Source organism: Pipistrellus kuhlii, unplaced genomic scaffold, assembly GCF_014108245.1.
Source record: "Pipistrellus kuhlii isolate mPipKuh1 unplaced genomic scaffold, mPipKuh1.p scaffold_m20_p_44, whole genome shotgun sequence".
Taxonomy (NCBI): domain Eukaryota; kingdom Metazoa; phylum Chordata; class Mammalia; order Chiroptera; family Vespertilionidae; genus Pipistrellus; species Pipistrellus kuhlii.
This window is the reverse complement of record NW_023425545.1, coordinates 80,858-94,751: the sequence shown is the minus strand read 5'-3', so window position 1 is coordinate 94,751 and position 13,894 is coordinate 80,858. Positions and strand designations below refer to the sequence as shown.

Sequence of the window (13,894 nt, the reverse complement as noted above, 5' to 3'; positions counted from 1 at the left end):
ATCAGAGGCCGTGGGCAGGGGGCGCTCAGGCCGGGTGAACTTCGCTGGCCAATGGGAACGCGCGGGGGCGGGACCCTGCGCTCGGCGCGGCGCTCGGCGGCGGGAGAAGAAAGAGGCTCAGGAAGTGGAAGTGTTTGTTACCAAGTGGCCCGAGTGGAGGCGGGGGCGGGGCGGGCGGGTTCCCGGTCCTGGGCCGGAGGGCCCGCCGGCTCAGTTCTGATCTCTCCCACCCGTGGGTGGCGGGGGTTGAGGGGAGCTCATCCGGGACCCTAACGTTTGAAACAGCCTTTAGCAGCCAAAACCTGGGTGCAGCTCCAATTCAGGGGTTTAGGAGGGAGGGCGGGTGGGAGGGGGAGCGACTGTTGCTGGGGAAACCGATCCGGTTCCGGAACGAGGCTGCGAAGTCGCAGCGGTTTTACAAAAAAAAAAAAAAAAAAAAAAAAGACCGAGATCCGCCTCGGACTCCACAGTTGTTTGAATAACGAAGTCCTCGCTTGTGGAGTCACTTGGTGCTGCCACCTGTTTATAGGTGCATGCTGTGATCCTCCCTGGGGCGGCCTGAGGACTCAGGAGAAAGAGGGGCTTTGCCGGCCTGCCCACGGGAGGAGGCCAGCTGGGACAATGGCATGGGCACTGGCCTCGGCGCTTGACGGGAGCATTGGGGTGGGGGCAGGCAGAACAGACTCAGGTAACCAACCGCAGGGAAAGGAGCCCTGGCTTTCTTCAATAAAGGAAACATGAATTGGACCCTACGGTGATAAGCCTTCTTTCAGCTCCTCACCGGAGGGGCCGTCTGTGAAAGGGTGGGGCTGGGGCTACTGGAGCACCAGGATCAAAAGATTTTGGCACTTGGGGGCGGTTCCTCCAATCAGCAGGAACCCTCCTTTCAACACATCCCCGCTACCCTGCGCATCTCAAAGAAGCCATGGACAGGATGTACTTTCCAAAATACTGCAATTTAATTCTGAAAAAAACAAAGTGCCAGCGGCCCAGAGCAGCCCGAGTGACTGGATCCCCAGAGACCTGCCCTGGGCAAGGTCAGGCTCCTCCCTGCTCGGCCTGGGAGAGGCCGAGGAGAGCTTCCTTATCAGGGCCCGCGCTGACTCCGCTCTCGGACCCGACCGCGAGATTTCTGCCCTGGAAGCAGACGCAGTGGCCTCAGACATGCCCGGTGCGCACCTCGTTCTCGCCCCTCTCCCCTGCCCCTGGCCTGGGGAGCCAGAGCATGGGCGCCTCTAGGTTGGGACCTGCGTGCCTCCTGCCCCCTTCCCGTTGCTGGGGTCAGGGCTTTGGGAGACGTGTGATTTGCTGCCCCTTTCCCCACCCCAGCTTTCCCCACGCAACCTTGTGTCGCACACATTCTGGTTAACCCAGACCCGGGGGCCTCCCCTCCCCTAGCTGTCTCAGGAGGGGGGGAGGGAGAGCAGTTCCGGCCCTGGGGCCTGTTTGAGAGGCAGCACTTGGGTTAGCACTAGGGCGCGGTTTGTTTCCCACCTGCTCTGGCGTTAGGGGTTTCCCTCTCACCGGCCCTTTCCCCAGGAGAAGCACTGCAGCTGTTGGAAGAAATAGCCTGCGGACTATTGGGATCTGAGAATCTACTCTCGGGCACAGCGGAGAGGAAAGTCCAACCAGGAGTGCAGGGAGGCCCAGAGAATAGCAACCGAAGGCTCCCGAGCGCCCGCCCGCCCGTTGTGCTTGTGAGCAGGAGGGGAAGGGCTGCGCCTCCTGGAGGGGGCTGGTAAGGCCAGAGGTAGCCAAACAGACCCCGCTCTCCGCTACTCCCCTCCCCCTGCCAGGCCGGGAGCTGGGCCCTGCCCAATCTCCACAGCTCTTATCTTCCCTGATAAGAGACAGGCTTTGGTCTAGCTCCCGGCACAACGGCCCATCTTCTGGGGGAGACTGGCCCCTGGGGAGCTGGAGGAAATGAAGTCTGGGGTCCGGTCAGCCTCTCCCCAGCCTCACTGAGGGTGGGAACAGGGTCCCTGCCTGCCCTCCCGCCCCACAAGCGCCTAGGAGGGAGGCCCAGCCCCCGAGTCCTAGTATCTACCAGAAGGCTAAGGCCATCACGTCCCTACCTTGGCTTTCTGGTACCCCTTTGTGTGTGTGTGTGTGTGTGTGTTGGATTATGTTTCACTAAAGTGAAATACAAATAGTTGACCCTCCCTGGCGATGCAGGGAAGCTACAGGAACTAAGGTAGGGGTGGGGGTACAGCCCCCAATTGCACTCGGCCCCCAACTCTCTCCCCGCATTGGCTTAGCCGCTGAGTCAGCCAGGTCCTGGGGAGAAGGCTGCGTCCCCGCGGGCCCCGGGAGCCGTCCCTCGGCCCCTCGGTTTCACAGGAAGGAGCAGCAGCCGGGCCGCTGCTTCTGGGACTCCACGTAGTCTCGGATCTGGAAGCTGGGCTCGCCGGCCTGCTGCCCGGCTCTGTACTTCAGCTCCCTTGAAGAGGAAGAGGCAACGGGCTGGGCAGCGAGCCAGGCGGGGAGCACCCTCCCCTCTCCATGGCCGGCCCGCTGGGGGCAAAGGGACCTCCCAGTGCAGGTGCAGTGGAGCCCCGGGGCCCGGCCCTCCTGGGTTCCCAGAGTGCCCTCCCCCCCACCCCCGCCCCGCTCCCTGCCCCGCTCAGCTCTCACTTGGCTATGGCCAGGAAGGCCAGCTCCACATTCATGCCCGTCTTGGCGCTGGTCTCCAAGAAGGGAACTCCGTACTCCTGCCAGGGAGAGCGTGTCCTCAGGGCCAGCCTCTGGTTGCCCCCACCCGTCACCCTGCCCACACGCCAGCCCCTTACCCTGGCCAGCGTCTCTCCGTCTTCCGAGCGAATCACCCTCTCACTGCTCACGTCTGCCTGCAAGCCCAGGCGGGTCACTCTGGGGAAGGAAGCTTTGACCCCAGCCCGCCCCTCTCCTGCCCCTTCTGGCCCATCTGTTGCCCCAGGACCCTGGTTGGCAAACGGGCTCACGGGCCACATGTGGCTCTTTGGCCCCTTGAGTTTTTAGCAAAGCCAGCTTAGGAGGACCCTAATTAAGTTGATAACAATGTACTTGTAATAACAATGTACTATATAGTTTAAGTTTAAAAAATTTGGCTCTCAAAAGAAATGTCAATCGTTGTACTGTTGATATTTGGCTCTGTTGACTAATGAGTTTGCCGACCACTGCCAGGAGTAGGCACTGCCCGCCCTCTGCTGGTGGCCTGTGGGACTGCGGGGGGTACGATCGGCACTGGGCGGCAGGGTTTCCACCTGGCTCAGGAGGAGTTCCCCAGCTGGGCGCCCTGGAATCTCCCTCCCTCTTGGGGAGGTGGGTAATGCTCCTTGGCAAGGCCGTGGAGACCCAGCCTCAGAGGGCTGAGAGTAGTTGGGGCTAAGCTTTCTGCTCTTGGCTCTGCATCCGGGACCCTGGTTACCATGACCTAATAGGGGCCGAGCACCTGGGCAGCCTTGGATCTCACAATCAGCAGCTGGCGCTTTCCCCACAAGGACCATCCCAAAGCGTAAGGAGGACAGAGAAGATGGGCTGAGCCGCCAGGACAGTCCGCCCCCTGAACTGGAGGCGGGGAAGAGTCCTTTGCTGGACAGATGGCCGGCTAACACTCGGGCAGTGATGAGGCTGGTCGCAGGGATGCTGTGGCAGCAGGAGAGGACGTGCAGGTGGGCTGGACCTGCCATGGACCACTCACCTTGTTGCCTAGCAGCATGATCACCACATCCCTCTGGGCGTACTCATGAATCTCCGTGAGCCAGGCCTGTGGGAGAGGGTGAGCTGAGCCGGGTGCAGGCTGAGCACCAGCCAATCTTCCCCTCCCTTTTGCCCTTCCTTCGTCTGTCCTGTTTGATTATCCTGGGCTACTCACTGCCTCCTCCAGCCCTGATGCCCTATTCACTCTCATATCTGCATCCTTGTTCTGGCCTCTCCAGTCCTGAGTGGCTCCAAAACCCATACAGTGCGACTCCTATTTCCACAGAAATGGCAGAAGCTTGTCTCAGCAATCAGTTGATAGCCACCAACGATGATTTCCCATTGAGAATTCTATGGCCACATAAGGACTCAGTGATCAAAAATACTATGATTGATTAGTAATGTCTGCCATGAGCATGGGGTTGGGAGTGGCAGTATGAGTGCCACCCTCTTTTTGTTTGAATTTAGAGAGGGAGCAAAGAAGAGAAAGAGGGAGAGAGGAAGAGAGAGAGAGAGAGAGAGAGAGAGAGAGAGAGAGAGAGAGAGAGAGAGAGACATCAATTGGTTGCCTCCCATATGCGCCTGACCTGGGGAGGAACCCGCAACCTACGTATGTGCCCTGATTAGGAATCAAACCCACGGCCGTCTGGTGTGCGGCATGATGCTACAACTGACTGAGCCACACCAGCTGTTTTATACCTGTATGTCTTGTTCCCCACTTTGCTCGTCGACCCCTTGAGGTCAGAGAGTACGGGGGACCTTTGCAGGGTTACACTCGGGGTCAGTGCTTACATTTGGTGAGTGATCGCCTGCTTTCCTCCGTATTGTGGTAGTGAGCACAGAGCCACGCCCTCTGTCTGCCTGGGTCACTGTCTTGCCACTTGGACTAGGTGTGAGGACAGACTTCTCTGCTGCTCTCCCCTCGGCCCCGTGGCTAATTGTCCAGGGCGGGGCTGGGTACTTTCTGAACTTGTGTCACGGAGCGCACTCATGAATCACCGTCAGGCCAAGCGTTGCCCGGTCTCCATGCCCACATGCCCATCGCATACCCAGAGGCGGATCATTGTGCCTGAGTCACAGCTCAGGTATGCTGCCAAGGCAGCCGTGTTCCGGGCCCCACCCTTCCCCCCAGAGCAGGGGGCAGCCCTGAACTCCGCAGCCCCGCCGTGGTTGCTCCGGGGGCGGACAGCAACCTACCCGGATGTTTTCGAAGGAGGCCTTGTTGGTGATGTCATACAGCAGGAGCAAGGCTGCGGGGGGAGAGAGCGGTCACACGGGCACGGGGCGAGGTCCCAGGGGGGCTGGGGACGGAGGTGGCGTGCGCCAGGGCCTTACCTTGGGCATCTCGGTAGTAAGCGTGGGTGACACTGCGGAACCGCTCCTGCCCGGCGGTGTCCCAGATCTAGGAAGGGACGGGCACAGGGTCAGGAGGAGGCAGGCGCGGGGCGGCGGTGGGCAGAGGGCACCCGTGTTGTGGTGTGAGAGCTGTGTGGGTGGGAAGGCGGCACCCTGGCTCCTCTGCTTCTCACGGCTCCTGCACACCTGCCGACTCCTGCCTGTGACAGGTCCCGGGGCCTGAGGCTCACTCAGTGCTTTGGCCCCTTCCCCAGCCCAGGGACGGGAGCCGGGAGGCAGGGGGGAGGGGGAAAGGAGGGGGCAGGGGAGGAGGGAGCAAGCCGAAGCTTGTCTGAGGCACTTGAGCTGCCTCTGCTAGAAGAGAGGGTGCCTGGGAGCGGCTTTTGCTTTTGCTGCAGACATCAAAGGAGCAAAAGCCGCTGTTTCTTCTTTTGGCCCCACAGGAAGTTGCCCCAGGCTGAGGGCAGGGCCAGGGCCACAGCCTCCTGCAGTTTGGGTGAAGAGCAGGTCAGGCCCTCCACCCCTCCCCAACTTCCCACAAGCCTTCCTCTCACCTGCAGCTTCACCCTCACGCCGTCCACGGTCACCACCTTGTTCTGAAAGAGAAAAGCACACAGGTGGCCGGCGGGCAGGGCAGCCCGGCTCCTGTGGACGGCCTTTTAAGGACCGAGCGTCCAGTCCGGGTGGCTCCCCAGGACTGGAGGGGGTGCGGTGACCTCAGAGCTGGCCCAGCCGGATCACCCCATCAGGGCAGTGGGCCCCTGTTCCCCAGAGACTCCCGCTGAGGAGCCCTCTCTTCGTCTGTGCTTCTCACAACACGTGGCTAAGGGGAGCCTGAGGTCTGAGAACTGGGGATCCCGCCCCTCCCCAACTTCTGCCTGCCTCTCCAGGAGCTGGGGCCCATCCTGCAACCAAGCTTAGAGAAGATGCCCCAGCATCCCGGAAACCTCCCCTGGCTGCCCCCCACTCCTCCTAAGTGGACTTCCTCTCCCCCCGCCCCTGGAGGGGGCACCCCACCTCTGGTGGACCCCTGCCAGGGTTGGGCCCTCACTCCCCTGACCTTTTGGGTGAGCAGGACTCAGAGGCCTCAGTGTCCCCATGTGGATTTGTGCAGAAGGACCCTGAAGGTGAGAGGGGGGCCCTGGCAGGCCAGCCCAGCTCCTCCGCCTGGCGCGGCCGTGCTGCCCAGAGGCCAGGAAAGCCTGGCGGAGGCCTCACCCGGGGGCCCAGGCGAGGGGGCACGGAGCAAGGGGGTTGAGGGCAGGAAGCTGGGCTCACACCGTCGTGGCGTGTGACTGCCCCACCAGGGGCCGAGCTTTAAGACTCACTCTCTCCATGTTCATAGCCTGCAGCGGGCAAGGGGCCAGGCCCGGCCTCCGCACACGGGTCCACGCACTGGTCCCTTCCCTGGGGCAGCCCTGGTGCCCTCCGGGCCCTGAGCCACCTCCTGCAGGCGGGACAGGCGGGACAGGGCAGTGCCCGGGCCTGAGCCGCAGCCCGGCTGGCTGCGGGGGCAGAGCCTGCGGCCACCTCACCCTGAAGTCTATGCCGACGGTGGCTAGGAAGGTCCCGGACAGGAAGGCCCCGTCTTTGAATTGGATCAGGAAACAGGTTTTCCCGACGCCCGAGTCTCCCAGAAGCATCACCTAGGAGATGGGGGCAGAGGCAGTTAATGGGGAGCTGGGGCGCAATTCTGGGCTTCCGGAGAGAGAAGCCCCCGGACAGAGGGGCAGAGGGCGAGCAGAGGATGCTGGCATGGGGGGAGGGGCATCTGCTGCTGGAAGTCCGCCTCTTCCCTCCACGCCCTGCCTCTCGGCTCTCCCTCTGACCTGGGTCCTCACCCACCCAGCGTTCTGGAAGCTTGTGCTGAGACCTCAGCACCATCAGGTCCCCAGATGTGTCCCCGGCCCTGGAACCACCCCCTCTGTCTCAGACACGTCTGCCCTGCTCACGGGCCCACATCCCTCCACAGCGTGTTCCAGCTGTGCCTGAGCGCATGCGTGGGCAGAGAAGCACGCAATAAACATTTTTAAAAAATCAGGAAGTGTTAATACTTGGGACAGGATTCCCAGCCAAGGGAGGTGTCAGCCTCTGCAAAGGCATGTTCTCAAGTTACTATGGTTTTGGTCACCACATGTATTTGGAAGTTACTGATGATGTGACATGTTGTGTTTTTTTTTCTTTTCTGTATTTGATGTTACATGTTTATAAAAAGGTTGCATGGCCTGGCCAGTGTGGCTCAGCGGTTGAGGATCAACCCATGACCCAAGAGGTCATTGGTTTGATTACTGGTCAGGGCACATGCCCGGGTTCCAGGCTCAATTCCTGGTAAGGGAGGTGCTGGAGGCAACCAGTCAATGTTTCTCTCTCATCAACGTTTCTTTTTCTCTCTCTCCTGCCCTCTCTTTTTAAAAAAAAAAAATTTTTTTTTTTTAAATACATTGCGGTGGGGAGACATTCAGTCTGAAGTTCTCTCAGCAGAAACCTCAAAGTGGGACAAATGGCCACAATGGCGTCCCTGGGTCCCTGTGGGGCAGGGAGTGGGGGCTGAGGGGTGTGCCCGCCCCTTTATTGCCGGGCCAGTCTCCGCTCATCTCCACTGGGGAGCAAAAGGGTCGGGAGGCAGCCCCTGTCCGGATACTCCTCCATCGTGGAGAACAGAGGTCTGGACCTACTGCTGGAACTTTCCCAGCGGGCCCATTAGAGGCTAATGGGTTGGAGAAGGACGAGGCCCGCATCCTTCTTGAGGTCTGACCTTGACAGAGACTTTCCTGCTGTGCATGCGGGACATGGGGATGCGCTGACTCTGCAGGGAGGGAAGGGGCTGAGCCAATGAAGGCCGGGGTCCTGGCTTGGGAAGGGGCTTTGGAAAGATCCCTGACCTGTGGCATGGCGCCCACAGTGGCCAGGAGGACGGAGGGGACTTCCTTTGAGGCCTTTCTAGAGCCTGGTAAGGGCCAGTACCAATCATGTTGCATGAACCACCCAAGACTTCCGAAGAGTGGGTGCAGGTGGGTATTGCCCGCTGCACCCCTCCGCCCCCCTTCTAGGGCAGCCCCGGGGGCTCCTGCCAGGCTGTCCTGGACCCAGTCTCCTGATGGAGGCCTGGGAGCCCTCTGTAGCCAGCACCCAAAGAGGAGAGGAGAGCGAGCGCCTGTGTGCTTTACAGACCGCAGCTGCCCCGAGCCAACGCTGCCAGCCACCTACACTAAACACAAACAGCTGCCCAACCTGGCCACCTCCTAGGGCCTAGGCCCGGGGTCGGCAAACTGCGGCTCGCAAGCCACATGCGGCTCTTTGGCCCCTTGAGTGTGGCTCTTCCACAAAATACCACGGCCTGGGCGAGTCTATTTTGAAGAAGTGGCATTAGAAGAAGTTTAAGTTTAAAAAACGTGGCTCTCAAAAGAAGTTTCAGTCGTTGTCCTATTGATATTTGGCTCTGTGGACCAATGAGTTTGCCGACCACGGTCCTAGGCAAACAGCTCATTGGCTTGTCCCGCAAGGAGGTCACGCCCCCTCCCCCCCCCCCCCCCCACAGCCTGGGGCTGGCTCTCCCAGCTCCCCTCCCACCGAAGGCCCAGGGGCCCATTTCCTGCCACGAGCCCACACAGGACGCCTATCTCAACGGCTCTGGGCGGGTGACTTGCGGAGTGGCTTCCCCTGAAACCGTGGGGAGGAGGCCCCAGCTCCTGGCTAGCGCGAGCCCTGCATGGGGGGCGGAAACCACGGCACAGAAAGAGGGTCTCTTCCAAGGCCGTGCATCCTGAGACCGGATGCCTACCCCGCCCACCTGGCGGCCGGCCTGGGAGGCTGAGTGCCCTTCGCACCTCTTCCAGAGGCCTGGTACCCGCTGCTCCCAGGGCCCGGCAGGGGGGCACCCAGACCAGCGTCCATGGCCACCCTCACCCGCTGTGCACGGGCCACCCTGTGGAGGGCCTGAGCGCAGAGAGCGGACTGGGCTCTCCCAGGTGGGCCGTGAGCATCACTGAGCTCTCGCTCAGGCTCTAACACCCCCAGGTGGCCTGCGTCCTGGGAGGAGGTGCGAGGCGGCAGCGGGAAGGGAAGAGGCTGGAGTTTGGGGCCTAAGGAACCCTGGTCAAGTCTCAGCTGAGAGCGGAGCTGGGAAAAGGGCATTCACCCCGTTGCTCGTCGCCAAGGGCCGGCTTCTCTGGGTGTCCGGGCACCCAGGGCGGGTGCCTGCGTCCAGGAAAGCCAACCCTTAGCCAGGAACATGGGGGTTCCCGGGGGCTCAGCCGGGGGTGGCAGGAGAAAGTTGGGGGAGTCACTTCCCAGCTTCCTCTCCTGGGCCTGGCAGAGCCCCCCAGACACCTAGAAGTTGGGATGGGCCTAGCGGCCGCGTCTCGACCCTCCCTCTCTCTCCGGACACCGGCGCCTGGCTGGGGGGAAGGACTGAGCAGCCAGAAAGGCGCAGGGTCCCGGGAGCCCCAGGGCCTCAGGTAGGAGGGCGCGGGGAGGGGTGGCCTCAGCACCCGCACGGGAGTCCCCAGCGCGGGACGCAGTGCGCACCCACCTTGAGCGCGAGGTCGTAGCTCGGGCTGCAGGGCGGCGAGCGCTCGGGGGCGTCGCCATCCCGGGTGGCGGCGGCGCCAGGCGTGCCCGTCATGTTCCCGGAGCCGAGCGGAGCGGGGCCGCGGCGCACCGGGCAGGGACAGCTCCACCCTCGCTCCACCCACTCCTTCTGCCCCGCCACCCCCGCCAGGCTCCGCCCTCTGCCCCCGCCAACCCGCACATCCGCCAGGGGGAGCGCCCGAGGGGCAGCGGGGCCCCGAAGCAACGTTGAAGGATGTCAAATCCACCCCTAGGACGGGGTTCCCAAAGCCGCCAGCCGTCGGGGTTCAGTTCCCACGGGTAGCGGGAAGGTCTGGCATCATTGGCGCCCGTGCACCGGCGCCGGGGTTTCCGCTGTCGCTGCGCAGCGCGGCCAGCAGGCGGCGCCCGAGCCTCGCCAGCAGGCGGTCCACAGGTGGCCCCGGGTGCGGGGTGGGGGAGAGGCTGGACCTGCGCGGTGCTGGGTTGGAGAGAGGGTGTACGACCGGAGGAAGTGGCGCAGGCAGCCTCACGGTTACTGACGCAGCCCAGCCCGAGCTCGCGTGAATATAATTTTAGTTACTGACCGATATGCACCTTGCAGCACACGGGCCCTCGTTGGTTGGTGCTTGAACTTTGACCCTTCGTGTAGAGCGCCTCTCATTTCCCCCTCACCTGTTGGGCTGCGTCCAGAATGTCCCATCACGGGCTCTCCCCGCCCTGCGAGGTGGGCTGGGGATTCCTGTGTGGGTTCTGAGGGCCTCCCCTCCCCGCGCCCTTTGCCCTGAGACCCTGGGACTCCCCGGATGCAGTGCCTTTGTGGCTGCGTCTAAGCTGGCGCTCCTGCAGGCAGGGCTCTGGCCTTCCCACGCGGCCCTCCGCCTCTGGCAACTAGGAGGCCCTGAACCTTTGGTATCGGATGAATTGATGAAGTTGCGAAGCGTTTTGAGCAGAGTCTCTGGGACATCCCCGGAAGGCCTGTCCTGTCTCAGCAGCGTCAGGCTCCCAACTGAACCACATACCTCCCTCCTTCTCGCAGGCCGAGGCAAAACGTGGAGGCCGCACCTGTGCATCCGCGGAGCGTGAATGAGAGTCTGTGCACCCGTGGCCACACCCACGCCCAGCCACACTCTGCCCTCTGAGTCTGACCGGTGGGAAGAGCGCGGGGTATGGAGTGTGACTATGAGGGCACCGCGTGCCCTGTGTGCTGAGGGGGCAGGCGGGCATGTGCCCGGGGTGGGAGGCCCCAGGCGCTGTCAGCACAGCCCCGTCCTCCTGGGGCTCCGCCCTGCGCTCCGGAGCCCAGCTGCTCCCAGTGGCGGGGAGCTGGGGGCACTGGTGTGGCAGGTTGGATTCTGGGCTCCGCACGGGGCCGAGCTCCCGTTTCAGCCTCACTCGGAAGCCCTGGCCGTGGTGGGCCCCGGCCTTCCTCCCTGTGGCCCGGCAAGCTCAGCGTCCGAGGTTCCCCTGTCTCTTTCCACAAGCGTGACTGCTGGTCCCAGCCGCGTGGCCTCAGGCCTGTGCGCTGTGGTCCCGGAGGCTGGCCTCCCAAACACCCACTCTGCCAAGCAATGCCACGTGCTCCTCCCAGGACCCCGGAGACCCCCAAGAAGGGCCTGCAGCTCCTGAGGATAGTCCAAGCCCAGAGCCAGTCCCCCCCAGAGGCCTTCCCAGGATCAGGGTTACTGAGAGCCGCAGTCCTGGTGAGAGTGGGCAGCGGGCAAGGGCTGCAGGGAGGCCTTCCTGGTGCCCGAGGGGCTGCGGGTTGGGACCACTTCCCTAACCTGCGCTGCCCCCGTGCTGTGTCCAGGGAGAGACCAAGTGCTAAAAAGAACTTTAACCTTTGCCCTCCCAGCGCCCTAGGACACAATGCCAGGACTGGGCTGTTTTTGTCATTTTAAGCCACACCTTTGCCTCTCAGGTTCTTATTGCCTGGGGAGGTGCGCATGAGTCATCTGTAGCAACACGTGTCCTTGTTTTTCCAGCTTCCGGTTGTGTGCCATCAATGGGGAGCCCCATAGGACTGGGGGGAGCAGGAGGAGGGCAGTGTGGGGGGAGGGTTACTGAGCTTTGCTGCGTTCCTCCACTGATGGTCACACTCCTGCCCGCTACCCCCTGCACACAGCCCTCTTGGTCCCTGGGTCTGTGCTGGTTCCCTGCTCTCAGCTCTCTTAGGCTGGGAGTGGGTGGGGGATGGAAGCCCAGTAACAGCCCCAAACACTGCTCCATCCCTCCTGGCTTCCCAGCTCCTGCCTACGCCTTGGTCAATGGTCTGTTTATTAAACCTCCTGGAAAGATCCAATGCGAGTGACCACCTGCTTCCTGCTGGGACCCTGACAGCCAACCGGGGCCCGGGGGCGGGGAGCACTCACCGTGAATCCGATGCCCACAGTGGCCGAGAAGGAGCCGGGGATGAACTTGCCCTGGTCGAACTGGACCAGCAGAGATGTCTTCCCCACGCCGCTGTCGCCCACCAGGATGGTCTGCAGGGACAAGGAGAGGCGGGAGCTGCAGTGTGATGTAGGTTTCTGAGATGGTGTTGTGGCTGGGACGTGTGTGCACATACAAAACCCACACACAGACATATTCACACAGATGAACCCAGATGCTCACATGGACAGAGGGTATGCACATACATACAACATGTACAGAGACACACTCTTACACGCAGATACACATACATGGGGTGCAAACACAAACACAGAGACACACTCTTACACACAGATACACATAGATAGGGTGCACACACACACACACAGAGACACACTCATACACACAGATGCACATTTGCTGAAGAAGGCAGGAAAGCAGGGAGGGAATGTTGTTTCACCCTAAGTTATGAAACGTCTAAGGTGCTGAAACTGGTTTGGCTAAGCGGATAGAGCATCAGCCTGCGGACTGAAGGGTCCCAGGTTCGATTCCGGTCAAGGGCATGTACCTTGGTTGTGGGCACATCCCCAGTAGGGGGCGTTCAGGAGACAGCTGACCAATGTTTCTCTCTCATTGATGTTTCTAGCTCTCTATCCCTCTCCCTTCCTCTCTGTAAAAATTCAACAAAATATATATTTTTAAAAAGTCTATTAAACAACAACAAAACATACACACACACACACACACACACACACACACACACACACAAAGAAAAAAACATCTGAGGTGACCATGAGAAGTTGCCTCTCAGGCTCCTAACCTCAGGGGCATAACTGCCCGCTACCTCGCCCCCTCGCGCGCCCCCCCCCCCACCCTCCCGGGGCCCTGCAATCCACCATTGGTGTGTTTGCATGGAGGCCACTTCACACAGGTGATGCAGCCAAAGGCGGAGGGGGGCAGGGACTCGGAGGCGGGTTTGTTTCTGGGGATACAGGACCCCCTCGTGGCTGCTTTTGGCCTGGGAACCCCCTCATGGTTTTATAGAACCGTCCGAAGACTGCCTGGTGGCCTCTGACCTTCACTTGGGGTCAGACCATGGTCTGAAGGCTCTCCCTGCCTCTCCTGGTTTCTCCCTGGTGTTTTCCCTAACACAATCCCTGCACAGTGAGTTCCCTTTTCATGCCTGCTTCCTGGGAGATCTGGACTGGCACAATGGCCCGCAGTAAGGGGAAGTCTAAAACAAGAGTATACAGCCCTAGCCAGTTTGGCTCAATGAATAGAGTGTTGGCCTTTGGACTGAAAGGTCCCAGGTTCGATTCTAGTCAAGGGCACTTGCCTGGATTGCGGGCTTGATCCCCAATAGGGGGCATGTAGGAGGCAGTCAATCAATGATTCTTTACCATCATTGTCACCCCATGCAGCCTGCTGTTCAGATGTTTCTATCTTTCTCTCCCTCTCCCTTCCTCTCTGAAATCAATAAAAAAATTTATATATAAAAAAAAATCAACAAGAGTGTACAGGGACGATCAGCATGTCAGGCCATATGCCGTGGGAAGAAAGAGTTAGCACTTGGCCCTGGCATGAGGCCTCGGAGAGAACACTCAGAGAAGCAGAGTGTGGGAAAAGGGGGAAGGACAGATTGTACTGGGAGAAAGAAGGAGAGAATTAGCGTGGAAGTTCAGGTGCTAAATAATTAATAAATAACAGTACAAGGATAAACTCTGGTCCTAGCCAGTTTGTCTCAGTGGATGGAGCACTGGCCTGTAGACCAAAGGGTCCCAGGTTTGATTTTGGTCCAGAGCATGTACCTCAGTTGCAGGCTCCTCCCCGGCCCAGGCTCTGTGCAGGAGGCAACCAATTGATGTTTCTCTCACATCAGTATTTCCCTCTCTTTTCCATTCTTTCTAAAAACCAATAGGAAAATATCCTCAGGTGAGGACTA

General features: G+C 60.7%; 1 protein-coding gene across 6 annotated transcripts in view; it reads right to left on the bottom strand.

The window, feature by feature from the left end:
• Positions 1-937: 937 nt before the first annotated feature.
• Positions 938-13,894, bottom strand: part of RAB37 (RAB37, member RAS oncogene family) — a 30,797-nt gene continuing 17,840 nt past the window's right edge. Inside the window, exons 2-10 of one of the 6 annotated variants that reach the window (XM_036412432.2) lie at positions 11,955-12,065; positions 6,570-6,680; positions 5,589-5,630; positions 5,014-5,080; positions 4,876-4,928; positions 3,680-3,745; positions 2,790-2,846; positions 2,635-2,711; positions 2,227-2,440 (exon numbers count right to left, since the gene is read on the bottom strand). In XM_036412432.2, coding sequence (XP_036268325.1) covers positions 2,335-2,440; positions 2,635-2,711; positions 2,790-2,846; positions 3,680-3,745; positions 4,876-4,928; positions 5,014-5,080; positions 5,589-5,630; positions 6,570-6,680; positions 11,955-12,065 — 690 coding nt within the window. In that variant the 3' untranslated portion in view covers positions 2,227-2,334. Of the gene's footprint in view, positions 2,441-2,634; positions 2,712-2,789; positions 2,847-3,679; positions 3,746-4,875; positions 4,929-5,013; positions 5,081-5,588; positions 5,631-6,569; positions 6,681-9,565; positions 9,711-11,954; positions 12,066-13,894 lie in introns of those variants that run through there. The other 5 variants (XM_036412436.2, XM_036412434.2, XM_036412437.2 and 2 more) reach the window with 5 other exon arrangements.